Raw genomic sequence first — 20,242 nt, 5'->3', positions numbered from 1 at the left:
GTCTTTAATGTACACGGTATTGTAAATGAGGCTAAACTAGTGCAATGTTTATCAGCATATTATAAAAAATGTACTTCTGCACTGGCGTCGGTACAGACTTAAGGAGCTTAAGGAGGTGAGCCTTTATATTCTTAAGAAGAGAAGACGACGGGGACAAAATCAATCGAGCAGGCTTCTTCAGAATGAACAGTGAAATACGAAGCAGACTACACAAGTGGAAACTACACAGAATTAGATTAAAACCTGGAATTTGAGGGACTGCTTTACTCAAAGTGCTGTGGGAGTATGGAACTGGCTACCCATCCATGCTGTTGAATCCATTACCCTGGCTTCTTTCAAGAGAAGACTGAATGAGATCCTTCATTTAGCTACTAACAACCAATTGAGTTAAATGTCTTCCTCTCAGTTGTAACTCTTATATTGTAAATGGTAATACTGTAGATCAACTCAGTATTTGATCTATCCTTTTTTTAGTTAATCTTGTTTAAATTTTTGAGCTTTTGAAAACTAACAGCATTCAGCATTTCATACCAGACATAGAAATGTATTGTTTGGTTAGTATGGTTAGGCTATGTAATAATATTTACTTTATGTATATAACATGTATAATATACACTTAATTGAGTGGCATACAGGCTGGTGCTGCAGCTTCATATCTCTTGTGTCCTGGCTTCTATTCTGTAGTGGTGTTCTGTATACATGTTCTCTCTGGTTGGATGGGTTTTTTCCAGGCATTCCAGCTTAGTTTGTTCTTTCAAAGATAGGATACGTTGTTTATGTTTACTGGATGTCTTGAAATTGTGCCTGTGTGCTTATGTGTGTGCCCCTGTGATGGACTGTTGTCCCATCCAGAACATAGCCCTTGATTTGAGCTCTGTGTTTCCAGGACAGGCCCAGAGCTGTACTGATGCTCAATGGATAGATCGATATGTACATTAATTTTGGTATAGGTGTGTGTGTGTTTTTCCTAAAATATCAATGTATACACTGTAACTTACTAACAGGAATTAAATTAAAGCTTTCTCTTTCTTTTTTATTAGTGTTACTACATTTCTAGACCCATATATTCCTCAAGCCATAGTTTATCGCATGCTCCATGATTGAATATGTGTGCAAATTATGAAATTACTGTTGACTGACGTAGTCTGGTGAACGATAGCTTTCATTCCCTGCCAAGAAAATCTTGGTTGGTGCATTTCTAAAAGAACCTAGTATGTTTCTTTTTCATTTTTCTGCTCCTTAACCTCCTGGTCAAAATGGGCAACACTGAAACTAGAACAGAAGCACTGAATTAGATTTTTTTTTTATTTAATTGGAATTCACTTTAGTTTATGTGTTTAGATAATTATTAAGTTCATAAAATATATTGAAAAGCCGTAATACGGGGGACACTCTATAAGTTATTGTAAAAGTTTAACAAACCTTTTTTCCCTTTGAACTGCAGCTCCGATTCCGTGGTGAGTATGGATGAGCCAGATGGGATGAACAGCCCAGAGGGAAGGAAGGTACATAATTGAACACTTGTTTTCTAAATACATTATTATTTTAGATTAGTTACAAATATTAATACTTTGATTAATTTGATTTGTATATACATGTGTATTAGGTATATGTATTAATGTTTAAAGCAATTTTGTTAAAATCACCACTTTCTATCCAATAAAGAGTATTTTGAACAGACAGGATCGTCCCTTTCTGTTTTCATTTTTACCTTGGTAAAATCTATGCCTGTCACTACTTTTCAGTATACTGTTCCAAACAAAAATGTATTTAAGGTACAGTGAAAATGTCTGTTCAGATTTTCAGTAGGCTGAAATTGCAATTTGCTTTAGCTAAGTAGTTTTCTGTATTCAGTTTTTAACAGCTATCATTGCAGTTTAATGCTGGAAGTATTTAAAAAACGTCCGATGCATCAGTGAAAATCAGCATTAACTAAGTTCATTCATCCTGTCAATCAGTAGTACTGTCTGTGAGTTAATTGTTTACTGTTGTGAAATAATTATCCTGAATGAATGTACTTGAAATCTCAAAACAAAGTACTCTAATATGAAGGAGGAGTGAAAAGTCACAAATGTGCTCAAGAATGTATGATTGTGTGAAAAATGCAAAGTATGTCCCTTTTGATTGTTTTCTGGAATGAAATGGGCTTGGTTTGATATTGAAAAATGGTCCCTGGCATTTTCTAGCTTGTTTTCCCTTCATTTTTCTGTTATAGTGTCTCCAAATTTCTGGCTAGATAAGTCAATGTTACTCTACCACTTACAAATGCTCCATTGATACTTTGATAGTGTATTGAAGAGTTTAGTATATGAACTGTATATACTGTAAATAGAAATTGCCTTAATAAAGATTTGAGGATATGAAATTAAATATTGGTTTCTGAACCAAAATTTTAAAATGTGCCAACAAAATGATTGGAGTCTTGTATTTTCACTTGCAATAAGTAAATGATCTTTTCACTTTCAAAACTACAGACCAACAGGAGTTGGCTGGCTTCACCACTCCACCCCACATCTGTTAAACATTTTCTTTTTGAAAGACACATCGCAGAAACAAGAAAATATGGACATTAATGTATCTGAAAAGTGGATTTTGTGATCACTATATTGTGACTTACAGATGAATGCTCATCTCTCATGCTTTGTATTAAAAGATAATTTAATTTAGATTGATACTGGAAAGCCCCCATAATTTTATAGTGGGATACCTGTCTTTAATATAAAATTCATATTGTGTATTTGGGAGGTTGAAGCAGTGTAATTAAATATATCTGAAGAATTGTCTATGAAGCACCAGGGCTATTCATGATTGCTGGTCTATGTGCATGTACAGTATTACCCCTATCTTTCAGATACATTTTGTAGTGAAAATAAATGTAAAAACAGTGGGTTTGTTTTGCTTATTTGGTAAGGGAGCTGATGCTGCAGGTTTTTTTTCAATGCCCACACAAATGATTGTAGATTGTTCTTCTTTCTAGTTGTGCCAAATGTACAAAACACAGATGCAGGTTTGTGAAAATAGGTTCTGGAAGATGTTAGTACAAAAAAGACTAGATTCCCTGTCTGTAAAATCAGGAAATAGTGATTAACAGTGTTTCTTACTCATTACCAGAAATATGCAGTAAAATCGTGCTGTTTAGTTATTATCTTGAACCTCCTAATCTTCTATCTTGCACTGGTTTGATTGTGGAGTATGATAGTATTGATACACATAAGAATTGTAATCCGAATATTGTATAGCAGAGAGTGTCAAAATCAATTATAACATCACATTTAATATCGGGACTACAGGCATTTTAAACCAGCCTAATTATTCAGTTTTTCAATTAATGTACAGTGCCTTGCGAAAGTATTCGGCCCCCTTGAACTTTTCAACCTTTTGCCACATTTCAGGCTTCAAACATAAAGATATAAATTTTTTATTTTATGTGAAGAATCACCAACAAGTGGGACACAATTGTGAAGTGGAACGAAATCTATTGGATTTTTGAAACTTTTTTAACTAATAAAAAAATGAAAAGTGGGGCGTGCAAAATTATTCGGCCCCTTTACTTTCAGTGCAGCAAACTCACTCCAGAAGTTCAGCGAGGATCTCTGAATGATCCAATGTTGTCCTAAATGACTGATGGTGATAAATAGAATCCACCTGTGTGTAATCTCTGTATAAATGCACCTGCTCTGTGATAGTCTCAAGGTTCTGTTGAAAGCGCAGAGAGCATCATGAAGACCAAGGAACACACCAGGCAGGTCCGTAATACTGTTGTGGAGAAGTTTAAAGCCGGATTTGGATACAAAAAGATTTCCCAAGCTTCAAACATCCCAAGGAGCACTGTGCAAGCGATCATCTTGAAATGGAAGGAGTATCAGACCACTGCAAATCTACCAAGACCTGGCCGTCCCTCTAAACTTTCAGCTCAGACAAGGAGAAGACTGATCAGAGATGCAGCCAAGAGGCCCATGATCACTCTGGATGAACTGCAGAGAACTACAGCTGAGGTGGGAGAGTCTGTCCATAGGACAACAATCAGTCTTACACTGCACAAATCTGGCCTTTATGGAAGAGTGGCAAGAAGAAAGCCATTTCTCAAAGATATCCATAAAAAGTCTCGTCTAAAGTTTGCCACAAGCCACCTGGGAGACACCCCAAACATGTGGAAGAAGGTGCTCTGGTCAGATGAAACCAAAATCGAACTTTTTGGCCACAATGCAAAACGATATGTTTGGCGTAAAAGCAACACAGCTCATCACCCTCAACACACCATCCCCACTGTCAAACATGGTGGTGGCAGCATCATGGTTTGGGCCTGCTTTTCTTCAGCAGGGACAGGGAAGATGGATGCAGCCAGATCCAGGACCATTCTGGATGAAAACCTGTTGGAGTCTGCAAAAGACCTGAAACTGGGACGGAGATTTATCTTCCAACAAGACAATGATCCCAAACATACAGCAAAATCTACAAAGGAATGGTTCACAAATAAACGTATCCAGGTGTTTGAATGGCCAAGTCAAAGTCCAGACCTGAATCCAATCGAGAATCTGTGGAAAGAGCTGAAAACTGCTGTTCACAAACGCTCTCCATCCAACCTCACTGAGCTCGAGCTGTTTTGCAAGGAAGAATGGGCAAGAATTTCAGTCTCTCGATGTGCAAAACTGATAGAGACATACCCCAAGCGACTTGCAGCTGTAATCGCAGCAAAAGGTGGCTCTACAAAGTATTAACGCAAGGGGGCCGAATAATTTTGCACGCCCCACTTTTCATTTTTTTATTAGTTAAAAAAGTTTCAAAAATCCAATAGATTTCGTTCCACTTCACAATTGTGTCCCACTTGTTGGTGATTCTTCACATAAAATAAAAAAATTATATCTTTATGTTTGAAGCCTGAAATGTGGCAAAAGGTTGAAAAGTTCAAGGGGGCCGAATACTTTCGCAAGGCACTGTACATTAATTGAAAAACTGAATAATTAGGCTGGTTTAAAATGCCTGTAGTCCCGATATTAAATGTGATCAGGTCTTGGTAGATTTGCAGTGGTCTGATACTCCTTCCATTTCAAGATGATCGCTTGCACAGTGCTCCTTGGGATGTTTGAAGCTTGGGAAATCTTTTTGTATCCAAATCCGGCTTTAAACTTCTCCACAACAGTATTACGGACCTGCCTGGTGTGTTCCTTGGTCTTCATGATGCTCTCTGCGCTTTCAACAGAACCTTGAGACTATCACAGAGCAGGTGCATTTATACAGAGATTACACACAGGTGGATTCTATTTATCACCATCAGTCATTTAGGACAACATTGGATCATTCAGAGATCCTCGCTGAACTTCTGGAGTGAGTTTGCTGCACTGAAAGTAAAGGGGCCGAATAATTTTGCACGCCCCACTTTTCATTTTTTTATTAGTTAAAAAAGTTTCAAAAATCCAATAGATTTCGTTCCACTTCACAATTGTGTCCCACTTGTTGGTGATTCTTCACATAAAATAAAAAATTTATATCTTTATGTTTGAAGCCTGAAATGTGGCAAAAGGTTGAAAAGTTCAAGGGGGCCGAATACTTTCGCAAGGCACTGTATTTGATAACTCCTCCCCACACACACACTTTGAATAAAAGTAATTGTATAGTTAGATATGGAATGATTCATAAAACATACTATTGATCTTGAGATATTACTTTTTATATGGTCGAAATACTGTATTTACCCAATATAAGCCAAAATTTGGTCAATTTCAGAGTGGTACATTTGGCCTGCAGCTTATATATATGAATACAAACAAAAAAAAATTAGAAGTTGATCTGGTTGCTGAACAGTGTTGAACCACCATTTTTCTTGGTTTTGGCATGTTGGTAAGATTGAGTGATTAAAAAAAATTCGATTTATTATTTGTTATCCAAAATAAACAAGAGATTGGGGTACATTGGGGTCTGCATTCAAGACAGAGGTGATCCTGTGTGCTGAGGGGCATGGGAATGGTCAGGCTGGAAGGCAGTTTGAAGTGGATTCGTGACCACAACAGATATGATAGACTTTAAAGCCCTCATGGGAGCTACACATTCCAGTTCAAGAATTCAAAGCGTCCTGTGTCTGTGTTTCGTGAGGAAGGGTGGGTTTGATCACTGTGGTGTTGTCCTGATCGTTGTGCTTTAGGCTAAGCGACATTGCGTTTCGGTTTGCTTTAATGTAGTCTATCCAGATAATTATTATATCCTGTTCCTCTTGGTTACTAGAAAGTTTACTGTATTATTTGCATTGTCTTTAAAGCTCCTCTCCATTTTCCTTAATTTATTTAAAGCAGTGTTTTAATTGCAACCTTTCTGTGCAGAAAGGCAACTTGTGCTTTGTAAACTTTTTATCAATGTCCACAGCCCAAATTTCTGAGTGTTATTTATATTCAGGACAGGCTCATATTCTGGTAAATACAGTAATTCAAAATGTGTACCTTAACTGTTTGCTTCTTTGTTCATTTGTTGATGGTTCAGGAGACAGCGTGCCTTTTTTTATATGACTGGAGGCATGGTAGGTTGAAGCATCAGTTGTATAGATGTCATTCAGTCATAATCTTTCATCAACAAAGACAGCTGCTTGCACATGTGATGTCAAAAGAGGATCCAGGCAGGCTGAAGGCACAGACCATGGGAAAAATGACTAGTAGGAAGTGGTAAAGTTGGGCAGCTCCAGCTGAATCAGGCTTTTCCACAAGTTCAGTTTGCTCTATTTGAACTTTTTCTGCAGCACTGTCTACATCACATGGATCTGAAAAGAGCTGGAAACCATATTGTTATTAAAATGAGAGAAGAACAGCTCACATTCTGTGTACAGAATGTTCTGGTTTGCATTGAATCATGTACTTGGGAAGGTGACATTTGCGAGGGAGTTAGGGATGGCCTGGCGAACAGGGAATGGTGAAACGTTGCCTTACTGCATTTGCTTCTCACACGTACGAGGTCACCTCTGCTGTGACCCGTTTGCTGCCTCACAGTTTCAGATTTAAAATGTGAAGGCACTCCATTATATTACAAAAAAATACTCAATAGTGCAGGCAGCTTTCATCTGAGAACTGATCCTTTTCTCCTTCTGTTTCGCATAAGAGTTCTGCATTTAGCCTGAACAGTTTTAAGCACTGTTTGATGACTAAGCTAGCAGACCTCTGTGTGACAAGGTAAAGAGCCATATTCTTTATTGAGCTCCTCAGGAAATGACAGGAATTGTATGTGATTTAAACTCTTATCTTTCAAAAGATTATTAGTTCTTGTTATCATGTCAGTTCCACAGTCTTCAACACCTTTGGTTTTGGAAGGTTTAAGGTTTAGAATGCAGTGATATGTTGTCAGTGTTCCAGACAGTATATCTTCCTGTAGTCTTTTTTTTTAACCAGTCCATCTATATTAATATTAATATAATCTATATATTATTGGGGGCAAAAGTTGGCCCGCGGGCCTTGAGGTTGATACCCAGCTTTTTTTAGATCTCCTTTCTCAGGAAAGCAAAAATACAGGATACTAAGGTTTGTAGTGTTTATGAGCACGTACTGTAGGATTGGAGGTTCTTATGGGTAGTAACTGTTCTGTGAAACAGTAACTAGTTATTTTCACATGGAGCAGTTAATGCTACATGTTTTGATTGTTTAATAAAATTATCTTCTCTTCCTTTTTTCAACAGCCTACACCGCTGAAACATTTTTGCACTGGCGAGCCCCTGAAAACATATGAAAGAAGGCCAAATAATCATTTGAGGTCCTTCAAAGGAAATGCCTTTGGTCTGAATATGCTGGGAGCTGGCAAGAAACTTGGGTATATTGTATTTTAAATCGTTTATAAATTCCATTATTCTTCTGCCTTACAGTGATGCCAGTCACACGCTTAAAAAAATATTGAATGTTTCAACGTATAAAATGTTGCATCTGTTTGTGCGTGTGATGAATCCAAGATAATTCTGTTAATTGGCCAGAGTATTTTTTTCTTTGTGCATTAGAAGCGAAAACCCCCAGGTCATAACCCTCTCAGCTGCCAGTTGAACTAACTATTTCATTCTCAGTCCGTCAGCTCCCCGGAGTGTCTTTCTGCACGGACGATACTTCCAGCACGCCAACGCACCAGCGCCAGTTGTAAAAACTGCTGCTCAGAGGTGAGTTCTGTTTTTTTCCTTATGTTTCCTCTTGGCCTGTTTTAGATGTTTTCAAAGTAAGGCATATGAATGAATATATTTAGTATATACAGAGCCTGTAGAAAGTTTACATCCCCTTACTTTTTTTACACATTTAATTATTTTAGATCCTCAGTTTCTTTAAATGAGCGTTTTCCCTTTTTATCTACACACCATACTCCAAGCTTTTAAAATGGAAAATGTTTTTATTGACAAAAAACTATATTAAAAATAAACTGGACAGATCGATGAATGGATACATCTCCACCCCTCTGACCTCATACTGGATGGAAGTGCCTTTGGTTGTTGGAATGGGTTTCTACCAACTTTTCACACCGAGAATCAGCAATATCTGGCAGTTTTTTCTTTACAAACATGCCTTGTTGCTGTCAGGTTCCCTGGGGAGCATCATTGGACAGCTGTTTCAAGTAATGCTCCAGATTTTCAATTGGGTTTAGACTGGGGTGCCCAAGAACATTTAACTTTTTGTTCTTTAGCTGTTCTACAATGTAGCTTTGGCTTTGTTCTTTGGGTTGTTGTCATGCTGAAAGTCTGTCCGTCGTTTCACAACGGTTTCCTCGAGGACTTTTCTGTATTTTTTTCCTCCATTTCGTTTTCTCTTCTATCTTGAGTGCCTCAGTCCCTTCTGATGAGAAATATTTCCATAACGTGTTTCTTCCACCACCATGCTTCAAAATAGGGGTGGTGTTCATTAGGTGATATGCTATATTGGGCTTGCCAGACCACAGAACTTTTTGTCCCATGTTTATAGTATCACTTTAAAGCTTTGCCACTGCTTTTGTCAGAAATGGCTTCCTTCCTGACATTCTGCCATGCAGACCATATTTATGGTGCTTGGGATATTGTTGTCACCTGTACACGTAAAAGCCTGTAGGTCTTTCAAAATTGATATTGGCTTCTCTGATCAATCTCTTTCTTCCTTAGTCGTCCAGTTTGGAGGGACCGACTGATCTATGCAAGGTCTTGGTGGTGCCATACAGTACATCTTCCACATTTTATTTGTCCTGGAGTTGTTTTGAAAGCTCCTTGTTTCTCATGATTGATTCTTCGCTTTGAAATGTACTACTCTGCAGTGGAAACATACAGGATTTGCTGAATTTATCCTGAAATCACTAGAGATTAACACAGGTGGAGGCCAGTTGACTTGGTGAGGTATTTGGAAGGAGATTGGCTATACCTGAGTTATTTTAACATTGCTATTAAAAGGATGGTGGCCTCTACTCCAACCCAGCCATATCAGTTTTTATTTTTAATTAATTTCCTATGCATTTCTTGCACATTTTTTCACTTTGAAGTATTGTGGTATGATTGCAAAAAAAAGGTGAAAATTGTGGAAGGGGGTGTAGAATTTCTATAGGCATTGTAACACATTTCAATTAAAGCACATTTTGATATCGCCCTCGATCTTTGGTCAATGCATTTTGCATGTGATGTTTCTTCACAGACAGATTGTATATGTTTCCTATAATTAGGTACTTGAATTCTTATTTAACATTGTTGTGTTTTTTTTCATACAAAGTAACTTTTTAGTTGGGCAGTTCAATACATTAAATAAAAACTTACAAAGCTAGAGTGAAGGAAAAAGAGAGGGAGAAGAGCGAGAGAAGCCAGTAGTGATCACTCACTTCATTCTGAGATCATGACAGATTTTCCCCTTCCATAGAAAAAGGCAGGCCGTATGGGTATACTGTGATGGATAAGAGGATACCCTTCTATATTGTATGTAGAGTAATGCTTAATGACCCTTTGGGAATTGCTAAACAAACACAAGCAATTGTTATTGATGTTATTGTTACCCTGTATGGAATCTCTGAAGCACAGCAATGACAAATTTATAGTTAGACAAGTAATTCTTATTACTTACAGTATTACTTTTGCACTGTTTTTGTCCTGTTTGTGTACTTTCTCTGTGTATTTGCACGGTTATTGACAATTTTGCACTGGCACCATACTGTTGTTTACACTGTTATTGTTATTGTATTTCTGTCTATTGTCCTGTCTGCTGTTCTATTTGTATACTGCATCTGAGAGACTAAAGAGAAACACTTTTCAATTACCTTATTGTTATTTTAGGACTGCTAAAACATACATCTTACAGAGGTGTTGAACTAAGGAAATTGTTTATCGGACATTGTTAGCTTGACCTTTAGTTAGAAGCTGTTTTGGGTCACTTTTGTAATTTTTCTTCTTCAGTCCTCAAGTAAGTTTGATGAACTTCATATTGTTGCGAAAGAATCAGCATTGATGAGCGCATTTCAAACCACAATAAAAGTTAAATGTACACAGTAACTTGTAAAACCTCCAATTTACATTGCACAATAGCCGGACTCTCCAGGCATGCACAGCGCCCTATTGTGCAATTCAGAATGTGGCGACAAGACTTCCGGTGACGTGTTGGAGTCTTATTACGTTGTCAAGTTGTAAACAAGCAGGCTTGTGGCGACGTGTCTTCTAATCCAATAGAAATATTGCTCTCCACTTCAAGATGGTTTTGCCGACTAACTGCTACTTGTTAACTCTGCATGCAAATCACATTGGAAACTTTGAGATGAAATATCTGCGCAACCTGTAATGTAATGCGATTTACGAGCGAATAAATAGTTAATGCAGTGACTAGTGAACAGGAAGGGCCACGTCATGTCAAGATTCATGGGAACCCTCGTGATTGGCGAGACCAGGGGTTTGCGTCAACATGGCGACTCATACTACTTTCACAGTTTTTGTGCCTAATTCAAGATTGGTAAAATCTTTCTATCAAGTCAATGAATTTATTTTGTTACTGAGATTTAATAACCAGTCTGAGAAATTGGGACTGCAGTTCCCCTTTAAGAATGTAATTGAAAATCGGTGGGGGTGATGGAGTGGTGATATTAAAAGTACTGCAGTGAAATAGATTGAAGGGCATGTGGTGTTTCCCTAATTGACGTTGTGAAGGGTGAAGCTTGCAGGCTTTAAACCGGATCAGGCTCTGAGACAAAAGGTGAAAAGATTTTTCTGTTCTTAAGATCTAACATTACTGTTAGTGAGCTGTTAGTAAAACCCCTGGTGTGTTTTTGAAAATATTTTTTTCTGCACTAGTGTTTCGGCTTCAGTTATGGCAATAGGCATATAGAGGCAATCGAGATTTTGCGTACAAGTTTGCTTAAGGAGGCTACATTTAAAAGTTGGCATAACTTTTGATTTCCTCTAAATTTCCTCTTTAAATAAGTCTAGCAAATTATAAAAAATGTCACATAGCAAAATCTTCTTTAATCTATTTTTTTCTTTCCTCCCAACAAATAAGAATTCAGTTTTGTTCTACAAAATATATTGGTCCTGTAGATGCTGTGTAGTAGCTAATCCAAGGATTTATCTAGCCTTTTTTTGAAGGAAGCAAAGGTAATAGTTTCAACAGCATGTCAAGAGAGCTTTTACAACCCTGTGAAAAAACATGCCTTACGTTCATCATTTTAAAAGATCTTGGAATGTAATGAATGTCCCCTTAATTCCCGTTTATGTCCCATGGCTTGTGTTTCACTGTTGATTTTGAAGAAGTCAATTGAGTGAACTGCGTCCATGCCTTTGAGAATTTTCAGTACACAGTGGTTCGTCACCATGATTATGGACAACGTGTTCTCAGTTCTTAAACAACTGAGGAACTCCCCTTGTGCGCAGGACCGCTGTGGCATGTTCACCCTCAAGTCATTTGTTGTGCTTTGATCATTGTGGGGGAATGTTGTAATTTTCTGATTTCAATGTGGACCTTCTGTCCATATTTGCACTAAATTTAATTGTGTTGTTTACAGAATATAATGAACAAAATATGATGTTGCTTCCATTTAAAATATGTCCAGAGTATCTGTATCTTATGGTTTGATTTAAAACATTTTTGTAGCTTCAAATACTACTGATATGCACACGCACTGGTGTATATATGCTTGATAGGTAATGAATGACCGTGTGTTGAACAACAGCATGAAAGAAACGATTGTAAATATGATTAGAGGTAGCCTAATGTACGAATGCTTATAAAACCTTAAGAAAAGTCCTTTTGTTACAATTTTGCCACATCAGTGTATATCACTTAAAAGCTTATCTCCATTGAATCATTGGAGATGAATATCAGCTGTAAAAAAGCTGTCTCTTAATAATTCATTACTCCAAGGAGAATTCACGTTGTGATGAAGGATTGCTCATTGAGGTTTTCCAGTTATGACTTAGCCTTGTCTAACTACATGCATTGTATCACAGTTTTGTTTTGCCAATTAATTTTTGTGTTAGAGAAGCAATGTGGGGAAAAATGGTATGGCCAGGTTTTCCTAGACTTTTGCTCAAAGTCTTGCTTGTGTCGTGGTCAAGTTGAGCTAAACATTTTGAAGGTAAATGGGAGTTTTTGACATGTTTTCTGGGTTTAGTTTCTTACGCATTTCTTTTTTCCTTCTTAAGCAGCCTTGACCTGAAAGAGAGGTAAGACTGATTATGAAGCAAGCTTGTTGCAAGCTGAAAAAAAATGCTTTATGTAATGGCTTTTTTCGTATAACTTGTGGTGATAACTATCTACCATGGCTTCGCCACCTATACATAATTGCAAAAAATCATTATCATCCCTGTTGTATGGCATGGCTTTTTTGCTTTTTTAGAACCATTTCATTGGTTGTTTCATTGGATTCTTCATGTGTCGATAACATTTTAATAAATTTGAAAAAATAGATTACATTTCTTGCATTGTCTTCTTCCATTCTTTCACTGTCACATGGAAATTGAATTCTGAAATACTTCAAAAAAGTCACAAAGTGGCCAAATGGGCTATGATGTAGGTTGCGATGTGTAATTTTTTTTTTTACACTGGCATTGCTGCTTTGGATGTTAATTTACCTGTATTTTGAGTTTTTCCCACATTAATAGCCTTGAATATTTATTTCAAGGAATAGTGCAGCTATCCATTGAAAAATAATTGATCATGTTGTGTGATAAAATATTTTTACCATAAAGTCTTCCCATTTTTCCCACAGAAAAGAATACCCACCGCAGATCCAAAGATTAGAGTTAGACAGCATAATCCTCACCTGTCCAGAAACGACAGGTAAACTGTAACTATTAAATGTTTTTTGGTCGCTTATCCTGTGCTCCTGTCCTGGATGTGTCTGTTCAGTGAGAAATGATCAGAAACAAGCATGCTAGCTGGCGTGCATTCAGTCATGACTTTCTAGCTTTCACTGGTTCAAGTACTGCCAGCCCTCTGCAGATTCGCGTTTATCCTGCAGCATCAGTTTCAAATGTAGTCACATTTTTATCAAGGCAAAGCATATTATTTTGTACTGATTGTTCATGTTAATTTAGTTTTATCTTTGCTATTCCGGTGCCTTTGGGGAGGGCACTATTTAATGAGGTAAAATATAGCATCTGATCTTATGGGAGACAAATAATTCTGCAGAATAACCCTTGTAGTATACTATGTAGATCGTTTTTACTGGTTCCTGAGATATAATATACTCATAACTGCAGCATCAAAGCTGATGTACAGAGGAGAAACACTATCCAAAATGAAATAAATCCTTGCATTTTCATAGCTCTTCAAAATCACTAAAATCGTTAAATGTTAAAGTGCTTTATATATGTGGAGGGGAGGGGACTTTTATCTACCACTGATGTAAACCCCCCTCCTGGGTGCAAAACTAATTCTAATAAGATTATGCAGTAGATAGATTTGACAGCTACAGAGACTGTCCTTCACGTTTTCTCAATTATGCTAGGACATTGCTGACTTAAGAAAAAATATGACCATATGTTTTATTGTAAGAAATTGTCAAAAAAGGACAGACAATTCGATTTTATAAGTTCTCTTGCAGCAAGGTCAGTGCCAAATACAGATATTTATAAACAATTTCCTTTAATTAATTAAAACTGGGCAATTAGAAACAGTGATAAACAGGTTAATCAGGTTGCATCCTTAGCTTCAAACTTCCAGCAAAAATATGTTGAACATACACCCATGAGTGGGAACCAAAGCAAGCACATTGATGCCTTTAACTTCTTAAAATAAATTAAAAAAACGTATGATACCATAGATTATTTTAAATAATAAATTCGGGGTGTGCAACTTATGGAATAAATGTTATCTGTTTTTCTCAGAAGCAAACAGTATGGTTCATGAAGGGGAAATAAAAAGGCAAACCCAACAGAAGCGCCGGGCTTCATCTGAGGACTTGATAAGTTTTGTTTCATCAACTAAAAACGTGGAGGTGAGTCTAAAGCAAACTGTTTAATGCTAGGTTTAACTGGTTCAGTACCAACAAAGCTAAGTGTAGGCGTTAAGTGAGAAATGGGAGATGGGTGTTGACGTGGAGATTTGCCTATAGTCAAGGCAGTATTGCTGTGGCTACCTTAATGAGCTGTAGTGAGAGGAAAAAAGAAAGGCTAGCATTACTACTATTAGTTATATATTACTAATATTTAATTTTGGTTCTGTGTGACATACGTAAAAGTAACTTTTGGAAATGTTTTTGAAAAAAATAAAGCTTTAGTTTCCTTTGGCTCATATTTGCTTTCTATAGACAATGTAATAAAAGTAAAGAAAACTCTAAATTATTGGTATATATATATAAATGAAATTGCATTCTGTATAGCTTAGTTGTATTTAACATGAATTTAAAGATGTGTTGCTTTTTGTGTAGTTTCAACAGAAAGCATTAACATAATCCCCTGAACACTTAAACACCAACAATAAAAGTAAACCGAGTTACAGCACAAAACATTGTGCAGTGAGTTCAGCCTGGCTATAGAAACTGGGCAACACAAGCAGACCTGCCTGCCCACTGTGCTTTCACTCCCAGAAGAGAGACACAGAGACACACGGGGCTCTTTCTACTGAACCACAAGAAAAAAAGTTCAGGAATCAGAGAAGCATTCTTCCAAAATAAGTAATCAAATCCCATAATCAAATCTACCATAATCAGAACACGAAACCTGTATTTAAAAAACAAAACAAAACATTTTTTTTTAAGTCAAAATGCTCTTAACTTGTATTGATCTTTCTCTGTAGACACTGGATCCCCATGAGTACCTTACCGTCTGTGGGAAGTGTGGCAAGCCAAGTGAAGATCATGTCAAGTGTGAAAACTGTGGGAACATACTTGCACAGGACTCGGCAGGCAGCCTCAAAACCAGTACTAATTTAGCTGGAACTGCATCCCCGCTGTCCCGACCTTCCATTCGCCGGCATTCTTCAGGACCAAACCACCTATTACTGAGCAAGAATGCCTTTAGCTCCTCATTGACAATTAAAGCGTCTCAAGTGGATGTAGGATCCTCTCCCCCAGTGCGCGTAACTAGGAGTAATCTTTTAATCTCCAATGGGAGAGCGCCGTTGGTGACAGGAACAAGTCCCCTTGTAGCAAAGATTTCAAAAGGCAAGAGACAGATGGAAACCAAGCAGCATGAACTGAATGATCCGAGTAAGACGTTTTTTTTTTTGTCTTTGGGTGCATGATAACTACAAGTTGGAAGTGCTTATCTGAACTAGTATACCTTAAAAGAAATGGGTACTTGAAACAAGACTCTACCCTGTCTTCTGTAACTAACTTGGATTTTGTAGTGGTTTTAAAGTGGTTTTAAGTAAAGGATTCAAGGATTGATTGTGCTGTCGGGATTCGTGATTGATTACTGTCAATGTGGAGTTCAGCAAAGCATAAGCATATGCTGCCTGCTTCTTATTGGTTGTGAAAAGCCCTTTGATATTTTTTTGCTTTTAAACAAAATATGAAGCATGGTGTTAATGAGCTGTATTTTCTATTTCTTCCATGCACGGAAGTTTAAAACCTCTGCAGATTACCTACATAAAACAGGATAAAAATCCAATGTATTTAAATCTAGTGTATTTTTAGAATCAGGCAGACCTGTATCTAAATTTATTTTTACATTTTTTATAACCCTTTCGTTTAAGATCTATGTAGATATTTCAGTTAAAACGGTTGGTATGCATGAGTGCTTACTGCCTTCCATAGTGCAAATTTCCTGTTGACTTCCTGTTAAATGTTTAAAGAACACTTTGGTGAGCTTTGGCACCACTAGACTTCAATCCTCCTCCATTTAAATTCAAACCTGCCTTTAGCCACAGAAGTACACTGTTTTGTTTGCAGCGTGGTATGGCAGAAGTTGAAAACAAAATAACTCCTATTCCACAGCAACATACCTTATCATTTTCATTCAGAATAAAGTTGCTTCTTGTCATGCCACCTCTGGTGTGAATGCCCCTTCAGGCTACAGTAAATGATTGTTAGTAGTCGGGGTTTGGTACTTCCTTGTATGAGAGATCTTTTTCTTTTGGCTGGTCGCTTGCTTGTCAGTCTTACTGTGCATAGTTGAGGAGTCAGCTGTTAGTGTGAAGGCACTAGCCGTGGTTTTCGCAGTGCTGCATCAGGAAGAACTGTGCTAGGAGTACCCACTTTGCCTTACATGTTATTACCTTCCTTTCATTGTTTGTCTTCCATTCCCCAGGGTACATAATAGGACTTTCAAAGTCATGCAGCCACAGGCCACATTGAGACAAGTCTGAGAGCTGCCTGTGCCTGTAGCTGCACCACAGCATGGCTGTAATATACATTAATCTTATATTAAACAGTACTAATCTTAAATATTTTCTTAATCTTGTGGTGCTCTCCTTTGCACTCAGTTGTTGAATTCTTATCTTAATAAGGTCTTTATTTCATTTTAGTGCATGGAAGATGTATACTGTGAAAGGAAAGGTCATGCTCTTTGCAAAAAGATGCCTTAGCAACATAAATAAGTAGATTAGTGGTGTTTTTGACTAAGCTCATGAACAGTTATGCCAACTGTGACACTTAAATAATGTTCTGTTAAATGTGTGAAAACTAATGGTGAAACATTAAAAACGAATAGTTCCAATCTCAATGTGGGAAAAATGCACCAGATTTCATTGATAATTTTACAAGCTTTACAATATTTGCATTATCAATGGCACCTTTAATATAGGTTAGTAAACTTTAAGACACAGTGAAATAAGGAACCCAGCATTTTGTTGATTTCTTGAGCACTATTAACAGAGTTATAACTTTTATTTTTCTATTGTTTTAGATGTAGACAGTCTCTTTCATAGTTAACAGCCAGGTTGAAAAGCAGGTGGAACAAGCAGAAATAATCACCTCAAACCTAAGGTTAATCATCTAGGACCTTAGTTATCATGCAGGCAAAAACACAATAATTGGTGTTTCCAGGATGCTGAGGCTGACTTGAATGCAGGACATTAAGTTGTCTTGGTATCGTGAGGTGTTATTGTCATTGCTGGCCTCTTGACTTTTGCCATGCTCTTTCAGTTGTGTTATCTAGTGATGATGAGGAGGAGGAGGCAGACAACGCCAGCACAGGCAGTGTGAACAGGATGGACAGCATCTCTCCGAGGCCTGCAGACTCCGCACACTCCTCACCAGCGCCCTCTGGTGGAAAAGTGGAGGCGGCAGTTAAGGACAACACAGAACAGCCTGATTGGCTGACTGACGACTACTTTACAGACGTAGATGCCAGAATCACATTACCAAGGAAAGCACGGATGAAGGACCAGGTACATTTTATGGAAGCTTTTGTTAGAGGTTATCACCATGCAGTGATGTCTCTTTGTGGTAACCAAAAAAGGTTTAGAAATCAAAATGTCTGTTATATTCTTTTGGTGTTTTTTTCCCATTAAGTTCAAGGTTTTATTTTCCCCTAAGGAAAATCTATTTTAAAGCACAGTCCAATTCAATAATACAACAAGGACAGATAAATATTACCAACAAAGAAGACAGTAGAATAGTTTTTGATATTTTCAGTAAGTACTTTTGGGTGCATTTCAGATTTATCATCTACTGTTTTCTTAATTTTTCCCATGTTTGATTGCAGTTTGGAAATGTAGTTTCTGATAAAAGTATCACCAAACGGCGAAAAATTGGGCAAAGCAACACATCCACTAACAGTACCAAACAGCCCCCCATGCTGGAGAGCATTATTCTGGATTGCCGGAGTATAAGAATAGGAACATTGCGCAAGGCAGTGGTAAAGCCTGTCATTGTAAGTGGCCTTTTCTTTGTTTTTGTACATTTTGCTTTACTGTAAAGTGATAAAAATGATTTTTTGTTTCACGCATGTATTAAAATGTTATTTTACAGTGATCTGCATTTACATCATTTTTGGAAAGTCCTACAACACAATTGTAATATTTATTTTATATAGTTATCTCAAGGTGTTTTACAATAGAAAAATGAAAGCACAATGTATACACATTAAAAGAGTATTTCGTAGCATTAAGCAAGTACAAGCTACTGTATAAAAGTAAGGTTTAAGACAAGATTTTAGGGGGATTGCAATTTGAAATTTGTAAAAAAAAATGTATACCCTAATTGAATTTGTTTTGTTACTAAGATTTAATAAGCTGCAGTTCCCCTTTGTGCAGCCAAAGTTCAGCGCCTCATGTTTCAAACTTGAAAGGAGACAGGAGCCCATGAGCATGCATATGTGTGAAAGCATATAACAGCAGACAGGAACCAAACTCTTCCAGCCTTAAATAGATAATAATCGATCAAAGTGAGGCAACAATTAATAATATTGTCTGTAAAATATCAAATTGCTACAATACAGATTTATATATATTTTTTTTCCATTTTAGTTTACTGTTGATTACATCCAAATTGAAACAGAAGGTAAGAAAACTAATTTACATGAACATTTTTCAACTTTGTCTTACACCAGGCAGTATCCAAAAATAAGATCTTTATAATAGTATGGTTAGAATGTACTGCCAGATACGTTTGTGGCACATACAGTATGTGCATAGTTTCATATTTTAATTTGAGACTTTTATTCTTGCAACAGCACATGGTAACTACTATGTTTTGCATGAGGAGATAATAACATTTTGGGTAGTTCAACATTAGGGTAATTCAGAGTAGTTTTACATGTTTTTGTAAATCTTAAGTATTAATTGTGGAATCTTTTATGGTTTATCGGTTTGAAGAAGTAATAAATGATTGCTGTAGTTGTACAGATTAATGCATATATGAAAGTTCCTATATAGCCAGCATTCAAAAAGTATTTTTCTGTCATTTGAATTTAATTTTAGTGATAGTTTAAACAAATTAGGTAAACATGATTATAATTCACTTATTGCATGTTCTTTTTTTGCATAAGCTTCTACAGTGGATAAGATGCAAACCATCACGCTAAAAACGTCTGAAATCTCCTGCTGTGAATGGTGCAATGTCAGAAAGCTGCCTGTCATCTTTTTCCAAACCACTCAGTCTGAATGCTTTCGTCTCCAAGACCTGTTGCAAATGTCTAAAGAAAATGGTGGAGTTTGGTATGATTGTAAAGGTCCAAGTAAGTATTGTGTGATTTTTTTTAAAAAAAATTCAATTTGTTGTACTTTACCCAAATTTGTTTTTAGAAATATGTTATGTTGGTCACTGATAGTTAAAATTCTAAAGTGAAAAGGGAGATGAATGTTATGTGGTTTAAGAAAAGGGTTGTAACAACCCGTATCATCACTTATGGAGAATTAGCTAAACTAGTGAGTTACCTAGTCAAGCTTACATATGATACCAAAATAGAAAGATGATCAAATACTGTAGAAAGAGCAAATATTTTTTTAATAATTGTTTTTATTGTTTATAGGTTGCAAGAACATAAAATATAAATTCGAAACACGAAACACCGACAGAACAGGCTGTTTGTGAAATTATTTATGTTGACACATTTCTACCTTCTTAGAGATTGTGAGGAAACAAATCAAGAAACTAAGTTACATTGTTTAATGTTTATAATTTAGATCAGAGGATTTTATTTTTAAAAATGAGGCACTAGTAACACTAAGAATTCATTTAGAATACAATGTACAATTATTGTCACCATGTTAAAGAAAAAAATATTGCTACTCTGGAATCACTCCAGAGAAGACCTACCAGATACACAGCAGAGCTTAAGGGAATTCTAGGTTCAGGGATATGAGCCTTTTTTAATTTGTAGTGTTTTAGGGGAGTATGGAACAAGACACCCAGCCATGGTTTTGAAGCTGATACCCTGTCTTCCTTCAAGACACAGCTGGATGAGATCCGTGGATCA

At 36.8% G+C, this 20,242-nt stretch overlaps 1 protein-coding gene across 7 annotated transcripts in view; it reads left to right on the top strand.

The window, feature by feature from the left end:
* senp6a (SUMO specific peptidase 6a) overlaps positions 1-20,242 on the top strand; it is a 49,515-nt gene that overhangs the window by 17,920 nt on the left and 11,353 nt on the right. For 3 of the 7 annotated variants that reach the window (XM_015354984.2, XM_015355008.2, XM_069196645.1), the window contains 11 exons: positions 1,445-1,505; positions 7,652-7,782; positions 8,027-8,116; positions 12,581-12,601; positions 13,147-13,217; positions 14,267-14,376; positions 15,177-15,588; positions 17,467-17,711; positions 18,029-18,196; positions 18,792-18,825; positions 19,313-19,501. In XM_015354984.2, the coding sequence (XP_015210470.1) occupies positions 1,445-1,505; positions 7,652-7,782; positions 8,027-8,116; positions 12,581-12,601; positions 13,147-13,217; positions 14,267-14,376; positions 15,177-15,588; positions 17,467-17,711; positions 18,029-18,196; positions 18,792-18,825; positions 19,313-19,501 (1,532 nt within the window). The remainder of the gene's footprint in view (positions 1-1,444; positions 1,506-7,651; positions 7,783-8,026; positions 8,117-12,580; positions 12,602-13,146; positions 13,218-14,266; positions 14,377-15,176; positions 15,589-17,466; positions 17,712-18,028; positions 18,197-18,791; positions 18,826-19,312; positions 19,502-20,242) is intronic. The other 4 variants (XM_015354994.2, XM_069196663.1, XM_069196666.1 and 1 more) reach the window with 4 other exon arrangements.

Source organism: Lepisosteus oculatus, chromosome 2 (genome assembly GCF_040954835.1).
Source record: "Lepisosteus oculatus isolate fLepOcu1 chromosome 2, fLepOcu1.hap2, whole genome shotgun sequence".
Lineage (NCBI taxonomy): Eukaryota > Metazoa > Chordata > Actinopteri > Semionotiformes > Lepisosteidae > Lepisosteus > Lepisosteus oculatus.
This window is presented reverse-complemented; position numbering and strand designations above follow the sequence as displayed.